Source organism: Pempheris klunzingeri, chromosome 18, assembly GCF_042242105.1.
Source record: "Pempheris klunzingeri isolate RE-2024b chromosome 18, fPemKlu1.hap1, whole genome shotgun sequence".
NCBI lineage: Eukaryota > Metazoa > Chordata > Actinopteri > Acropomatiformes > Pempheridae > Pempheris > Pempheris klunzingeri.
Window position 1 is genome coordinate 7,221,551 of NC_092029.1, and position 7,874 is coordinate 7,229,424.

General features: G+C 42.9%; 1 protein-coding gene across 1 annotated transcript; it reads left to right on the plus strand.

Annotated features, from left to right (window-relative positions):
- The first annotated feature begins 415 nt into the window (after positions 1-415).
- Positions 416-2,075, plus strand: LOC139217878 (homeobox protein OTX2-like). Its single transcript, XM_070849364.1, has 3 exons — positions 416-512; positions 884-1,032; positions 1,449-2,075. Exons 1-3 carry the CDS (start codon positions 416-418, stop codon positions 2,073-2,075), a joined length of 873 nt encoding a protein of 290 aa, XP_070705465.1.
- The last annotated feature ends 5,799 nt before the right edge of the window (positions 2,076-7,874 follow it).

Below are 7,874 nucleotides of genomic sequence, written 5' to 3' on the forward strand. Positions count from 1 at the left end.
TTTGGGAGGAGGGGGGTGACAAGGGGCGGGGTTATAGTAGCAGTTAGTGTGTGTGTGTGTGTGTGTATGGGGTGGGGGGGTGGGGGGGGTAAACGCCTGTCAGCCAGACAGAGCATCCACAGTCCAGCAGGGACAGCTGGGGGTCTCCACTCGCCTTTAAGAGCCCCGCCAGTCCGAGGACGCCCACTTCTTTAAACCCACCGCGGTGCGTAAAGGCTGCGCGTAAAAATCCAGCGGACGCAGAAAGACCTGACCAACACCCTCAAAACCCTCCCTGCTCTGTGTCCTGCTTCAGGTTGATCCGGACAGGAGGTGAAATACCAAACGGAGACGCGAAAGGATTAAAAACACAATTTTCCTGCCCAGTTTTTCTCGTTTATTCTCCTCGTCGGTGCCCCATCGTCCGGCCGCCAGCATGATGTCCTATTTGAAGCAGCCGCCGTACACGGTGAACGGACTGAGCTTATCTACCTCAGGAGTGGACCTGCTGCACCCTTCAGTGGGATACGGAGGTAACATACCGCAGGGTGCACCGTTTAGATCAAATAAAGCTTGTTTGGTTAGTTTATGTGCAATAAATAATCTGAAAGTGTCCAGAATTATATATTATTTACTATAATACGTCTTATTTCATTGTTTTTGTAACAGCTGAATGACTATTTTCATTTCTCATAACATCAAACAATAGAGCAATTATTCATAACAAAGCCCACGTTAGAACCCTTAAAGCCTCTATTTGTCTTGCTTTATACTGTTTGAGTATCATTTAACCTATAAAACATGGTCTTAAGATGTCTTACGTTCAAAGAAGTTGATATATTTTGAAGTTATTTCCTTCCTTATTTCCATAACATTATTTTTGTCCCCCTCTCCTTGGCAACAGCCCCTCGCAAACAGAGGAGAGAGAGAACGACCTTCACTCGGGCCCAGCTCGACGTGCTGGAGAACCTGTTCGGCAAGACTCGGTACCCCGACATCTTCATGAGGGAGGAGGTGGCCTTAAAGATCAACCTGCCTGAGTCCCGGGTGCAGGTGAGTCTCCGGCACGAGCACCTCGACCCCACAGTTCATCCAGGAAGGGTCGATAATTGGTCATTTGTCTCTGAGGGGAGACGCACTTCAGGGCAGAGTGTCCTCCTTTTCTGTTTTCTCTGACTTAAAATGTCATAAAGTTATAAACTCGCTTCATAAGTACCTCACTTTTTTGTTTTTTATTTTCAGGATGAAGTTAATCTTGGCTATTTATTGACAAAGTAAAAAGCTCTGGCCTATAAATCTATGCGTTAGAAAACAAAGACTATAATGGACAACATGAAATAACATACATTAGGCCCATTTATTAACTGAGATCGAATATCCAACTCACTCATTTTTAATTAACCATAACACTGCAGCCTTTGAAAAATGTATGGCAAAATTAAATTAATTCAAGCGCATTTTCCCTTCAGGTGTGGTTCAAAAACCGACGAGCCAAACATCGCCAGCAGGCCCAGCAAACCCAGAGTGGAGTGCAGAACAAGGCTGTCAGCAAGCCCGTGAAGAAGAAAGGCTCTCCGGTCAGAGAAGCGAGCTCCGAGAGCGGAGCCAGCGGCCAGTTCACGCCGCCCTCCAACACCTCCCTCCCGGCTGTGAGCAGCAGCGCGGCGCCGGTGTCCATCTGGAGCCCGGCCTCCATCTCCCCGCTCTCCGACCCGCTGTCTACCTCCTCCTCCTCCTGCATGCAGCGCTCCTATCCCGTGACCTACACCCAGGCGTCGGGCTACAACCAGAGCTACACGGGCTCCTCGTCCTACTTCACCGGGATGGACTGCGGCTCCTACCTTTCGCCTATGCACCACCAGCTTTCCGCCGCGGGCTCGGCCATGAGCCCCATGGGCAACAACGGGGTGTCCAGCCACCTGAGCCCCGCGTCCTCCCTCTCCTCGTCGGCGTACGGGGCGGCAGGGCTGGGCTTCAGCGGCGCTGCAGACTGCCTGGACTATAAGGACCAAACAGCCTCATCGTGGAAGCTCAATTTCAACGCGGACTGTTTGGATTACAAAGACCAAGCAGCGTGGAAATTTCAAGTGTTGTGAGAGGACAGAATTGAAGGGACGTGTTTCCACAAACTGCAGACTGCGCACGCAAATAAAAAAAAATAAAAAAACACACCCCAAGGTTGGGAGCAGCAAGTGCGGCGTTTTTTTTCCACAACTACAGGCCCCAACTTCTACCTCGGGCAGAGCAGAGATGGACTGCCAGCCGGTTGTCTCACTTGTTGGGTTAACTTATTGAACATTCAGACTGACTTCTCCCCAACTTTGATCAAGGACACGGAACAAATGTGTTGACCAAAAGGAGAAAAAAAAGGATCAAAAGAGCGAAAGATCCAAGCCTAACTTGGTTGAGTTTGAGGAATAGGTCAGGTTTTCTCCTAAGCTCCTTAAAGACTCCCCTCTCTTGTCTTTTTTTTATTTTGTTGGCACGCTGAAGGGTCCCTTTGATCAAAGCCTTGTGCTTGAGTGTGTGTGTTGTAGGGAGAGTGTGTGTGTGTGTGTGTGTGTGTGTGTGAGAGAGAGAGCAGCTCTGACATGAACCTGGATGCACTATTAATTTATGAGAAATATGTTTAAGACTAGTTATAAGAGACAATCAGTCCGTTTGCGTGTGCTCATAAACGTCCCATATGTGTTTCTGAATTCCCCCCATGTGTTAGATTTCTTTTAATAATTGTGATTCTTTGTACTACCTGTATGCAAGTTTGCTTCGCGCCATACCCCGCTGTGAATTTGATAGATTTATTTCCATGTCTCGAGTGTTAAATGATAAATTATTATATGGACGTATTAGTTGAATGAAACGGGGAGCGCAGGGTGAATCAAATCAGCAGCAAGCAAAGTCCATTAGAGCTGTAAAGTGCGGTGAGAAGGCCACAAACACACTAAATAACAATAAAGACCACTTGACCTGACCCACCACTGTGTAAATCCATCTAAATCTTCTGTGTTTGTATCTCCTGTTTCTGCACACAACACCACCACAAGCACGAAAAATCTCACTTTACCTACATGTTTATTCAGATTTTACACTTTTTTTGGTTTGGCTTATTTTTTTTTTTTCCCATTAGGAGCGTCTGCGGTGCCAAATTTCACCCTCTGCAGGATTTGAGTGATGCTCACAAAATGTCATTATAATTTGCCCACTTTTTGTATTTCTACTACATCACTAGAGTCCATGACTTGTGCCCAGGCTTGGAGGAATGTGAATTATGGGAGAGCTATGTTAATCCCGTCTCATAAAGAGGATAATCCAACATTTTTGTTGACGGCTGCTCTTTGGTTCAGGGCGCACCGCTGGCCGGTTCACACGGAGAGATGTGAAATGAGCTCTGCTGCTCAAGAGTCCGGAGGCCAAACATGAGTTTAAAGACATTAAAACTTTAAACAATAAATAAAATGTAATATAAAAGGTGGGCAAACTTGATAAAAGTTAGGAAAAACATCTCTAACTGTACAGTAAAGCCTCTATTAGAGTCAACAGAGCAGGAATGTGTTGCAGGAGTTTGGATGCACATGTGTGTCTGTGCGCACACGTGAAGCCGTGGCAGCCTCGTGGGGTTTTAAAGACAGTGAGGACATGAGCCTGAGCTCGTTCGTGGATTAGAGAAGAAGAGGGCTCGTGCTATCCGTCTAATTAGGATGTGACAGGAGATGTCAGAGACGCTTCTTCTAACTGCGGCCTGACTTCTGCTGCTGCCGAAGCGCTTTGTTGCGCTTTTGACCTCCAATTAGCAGCGAGTGACACACAATTACACACAGCCGACCACCGCCTCTGCTCCAGAGTAATTATAAATATAGCCTGTTAGATTTATTCTTATTAAACACTAGTCTTTCTTTGGTTTTAACCGGTTAAATCAATCACGACAAAGGAATTCACAGGTTGGATCAGCTAAAAATGGCAACCCAAAATGTTGACTTAAATAAAGACAAAAATTAATGAAGGCAAATAAATCAGTAACTCACACAAACAATAAAACATCAAAAACAGGCGTAATTGATATAATCTGAACCATAGTGGTTGTAATTTATGTGGGGAAATCCTTCAACATCATCCACTTAATAAATAAATCAGTCTAAGGTGTCATAAAATGTATTCTAAACTCACAATCAGCCAAATGACTCTTTGTCATAAATAAGCTGAACTCTATATGTATTTGTCACCTTTCTTTGTTACAGACCTCTAAATATATGTTTTCTTGAGTCATATTCAGAGCTTCAACAGGTTCAGTGATAAACTTGAGCAGAGAGCAGTAAGTCAGAGTCCTGCTGCAGCAGGAGGACCGGGGGGCCCCCGAGTATCCATTCGGTTTTAATTAAGCACAAGCGGCACTAAAAGGGACATATGGGTCCGGCAGACGCGCTCCATTAATCCTCTCATCGCATTTGAGGATGTTTAACAATAAAAAAAAAGAGCTCGGAAGCTTCTTCTTGGCCGAGGAGACCGCACATTTAGCCGACCGTCGCCTGAGGCAGGGCTTTCCCCCAGCGGCACCACTTCTCCGCAGCCGGGGATTTCAGGGCTTCCCCCGCCGGCGGACAGGAGCTCCGACCGCCGCTGGAGAGGCGCCTCGATCCGGCTGAGAGAAATGTAAAGCGAGCAGATACACATGCAGGCTGGTGTTGAGGATATCACTCAATATCTGAGAAAATGAGCCAGAATACATCACTTGTTAGAGACGTATACGGTGTCTGTGTTTAACCAACTGGCCTCCAAACTGCAGTAGACATTTTTTTTATCTCCCCTAGTGAAATTATTTTATGGCCCAGTATTTTACTACTTATGTGCTGATCAGGCTCCTATTAGGGATCATATTATGGGCTATTTTAATGTATAGATATTAAGGTTAGTGAGCAGTTACTCTTATTTTTCCTATTTTTAGTTTAGTCTCTATCTTCAGCTTGAATTGTGGATATTGTGTATTTCTGCTTCCTATTCATAAGGAACATATTGTCTCTATAATTTAGGTGACAGTTGTAACACTGCAATTTTCCCTTGGTTTTAATAATGCACAAATATTATTACAGAAAAATGCAATTATAAAAAAAAGGGTGGGGCTGGATTTGAGATTAACTTCACTGTGGAGGAGGCATAAAAATTACATTTAATATGAACTATACAAAGTAAAAGTCCACATTTTTACTCCCAATATTGGCCAATTATGGAATTTGTGTTTTTGTGATCTCTTTCAGACCCAAAGTCATTAAAACACCACTTAATACACCTTAATTAGCAACTGACTAAAATCATTAAAGCCTTTTTAATACCACAGGCATGTCTCAAAAGTGTCATCTGTTCTGCACCTGAATTCAACACAATCCACATGAGCAACGGCTGATTAGGATGTGAAAATATTTCAGATTGGCTTTGTATCAACTTTGAGAAACCACATAAGGTTTCCCAGCTCTTATTGTGTTCATCCTAAGTCAGTGATTGTTCTTGTTCTCGGTCCTACTGGGAACAAACCAACGTGTCATTCATGGCCTGCAGAGAGGAGCGGCTGGGCATAAAACATCATGAAACGCTCATGACGAAGAGTTCATGATTTAAACGAGTCCATCAGCCTGGTCTCCTGTCAGAGTTAACAGGCCATGCTATTATCATCTGTGCAATGTCACTGACAGACATGACTTTGTTGTTGAGGAGAATTAGTGGAAGTACAGGGGCAACGGGGCATCAATCCTGCATATTTTAATACAGTAACTGCCGTTTGGTAAAGCGGGATATGGACCTGATGTCTCGACAGCAGCTGCATAAAATAAGAACAAGATGAACTGAATATCGTGTCTTTTATGAAGGAAAGAACATGGGAGATAAACGGCCAATTTGTTGGTGAGAATATAACCGAAGACTATTGTTATGCATAAGTATGTGTCCTACATTCCCCGAGAGACGATGTCTATCACATATCAACACGGCAGCACATACATAATTCATCTGCAACAACAACAGTCAAGGAATCTCATTTAAATGAATGAAACAATAGTGTTTCTGTACTCCTGTCAGACTGGCGGTTGAGGAATATGGTAAATGGTTAAAAGTACACAGCCTTAACTCTTCATGACCCTCTCTATCTGTGTTAAGCCATGTAATGTTTAGAGAGATTTCATCTCATGGATTACACAATTTGATGAGATTAAACTCAATTCTATCAGATGCATGAGCTAAATGTTGCCATGTGATGTTTTAATGGGACTTATAGCAACGCAAAATGTTCTTTTAATTGCTCCAAACACTCAACCAGGGGTTTCATATTAGAGCAGGTGCAGCTGAGCTCATGTTAATTTACAGGCGTTCGCTTACAGTGTAAATTCAGAGTAAAGCTAAATGCAGCAAAGGTAGGAAAATTAAAGATGTGATAGAAGACAGAAGGAAACCTCGCTTGTATCTTGTCTTTCTGCTAAAACACTAAACTGACCAGACACTTTAACTTTAATATGAAATCTGACATTTAGGCTTCTCACACTGCTACGGTTAATAAGTAGAGTAAAAACCAAGACTAATATGAAGTCAAAGCAGCGCTGATGAAGGCCATGGCTGCTCAAAGAGAAATCATTCATCATTGTCACATTAAAATGGGAATGGTTTTGTGAAAAAGAGGCACAGAGTTGGCCTGTCAGAGTGAAGCCGAGCTCCAAAGGGAAAGAGAGTCTCTTTTAACTGTAAATGTTGATGTTGTTTTTGTTGAAAAAGCTCAGGAATGCAATGGAATGCAAAATTACTCAAATGAAGGTTAAACTCCTAAATTCACAATTCTGCTAAATTGTAAAATGCAGTCAATATATCAAAAGTAAAACTATTTGTTTTACAGAAAAATGGCCCCCTATTTAATATATCACATTATTAGATTATTAACACTGTTGCATCAAAGCGTAAGCAGCATTTTACTGTTCGGCTGTTCAACATGGAACCAGCTTTAACTGAACAGTTCGGTTTAGTCCAGTGGTTCCCGACTTAAGGGTCTGGCCCCTCTGAGGGGTCACAAGATAAATCTGAGGGGACATGAGATGATTAGTGGGAGAGAAAAGACGAAAATACAAACATCTGCTACAAGTACAAGTAACTTAAGACCCCACCACTGAGGCTCAGTCACTACCAAGTAATGAAGTTATAGAGGTCATCAGACTGGATATAAATAATACTGTGTGAGGCCAAAGATTTCCTTGCATAACAAAGTGAACATGAAGTCGTTAATCTTTAGTAATTTAGATATAAAACACTGTTGGACAACACTGACTAAGCCAGACTTTGTCAGGTGCCCATGGAGAGCTAGGTGTTATTAGGGTTTATTAGTAAATTAGGCTCACGGGGCAGTGCGGCATGTTTATTACAAGGTTTGTTTGGCTCTTTTCCAATCTACGGTGGAAATTGCGGCAGAAAAATGCTTACTAACTGGACCTCCTGAGTGCTTCTCTAATAATAAGAGCTGCTTTCCCCTTCTGTTGGTGCTATTTTCGTATTGCAACCATGGCACACTGCGTGCATGTTTTTAATTTTCTTGCGAGGAGAGAGACTCTCTGCCAAACACAAAGCATTTTTAGATGAGATAAAATTATCAAGAACCTTAATTTATGGCTCATTGTGCACAGATGAAGGCCACAGGCTGGGATGCCTGTATTCCTATCTTTTCTCAAGTCCTTTTTAAATCAATTAAAGGCTGTTTTATTGCTCTTAGTCATCTTTTTGAGGAGAAAAACCCTGCATGCTCAGAAAACCCTGTTATAGACTCCACTGTGAGTGCAGTGCTGCTCTAACATCATAAAAATGTATCTGATTTGTATCTTAATCTGTACATTAATCTCACCAAAAAATAACTATGTAGAAGAATTAACGGATTT

Excerpts from the sequence above, each read along its gene's own strand:
- LOC139217878 (XM_070849364.1), top strand. The coding sequence starts at position 416 with ATGATGTCCTATTTGAAGCAGCCGCCGTACACGGTGAACGGACTGAGC. Across the intron at positions 513-883 it reads CCCTTCAGTGGGATACGGAG|CCCCTCGCAAACAGAGGAGA; the intron begins GTAACATACCGC and ends CCTTGGCAACAG. Across the intron at positions 1,033-1,448 it reads TGCCTGAGTCCCGGGTGCAG|GTGTGGTTCAAAAACCGACG; the intron begins GTGAGTCTCCGG and ends TTTTCCCTTCAG.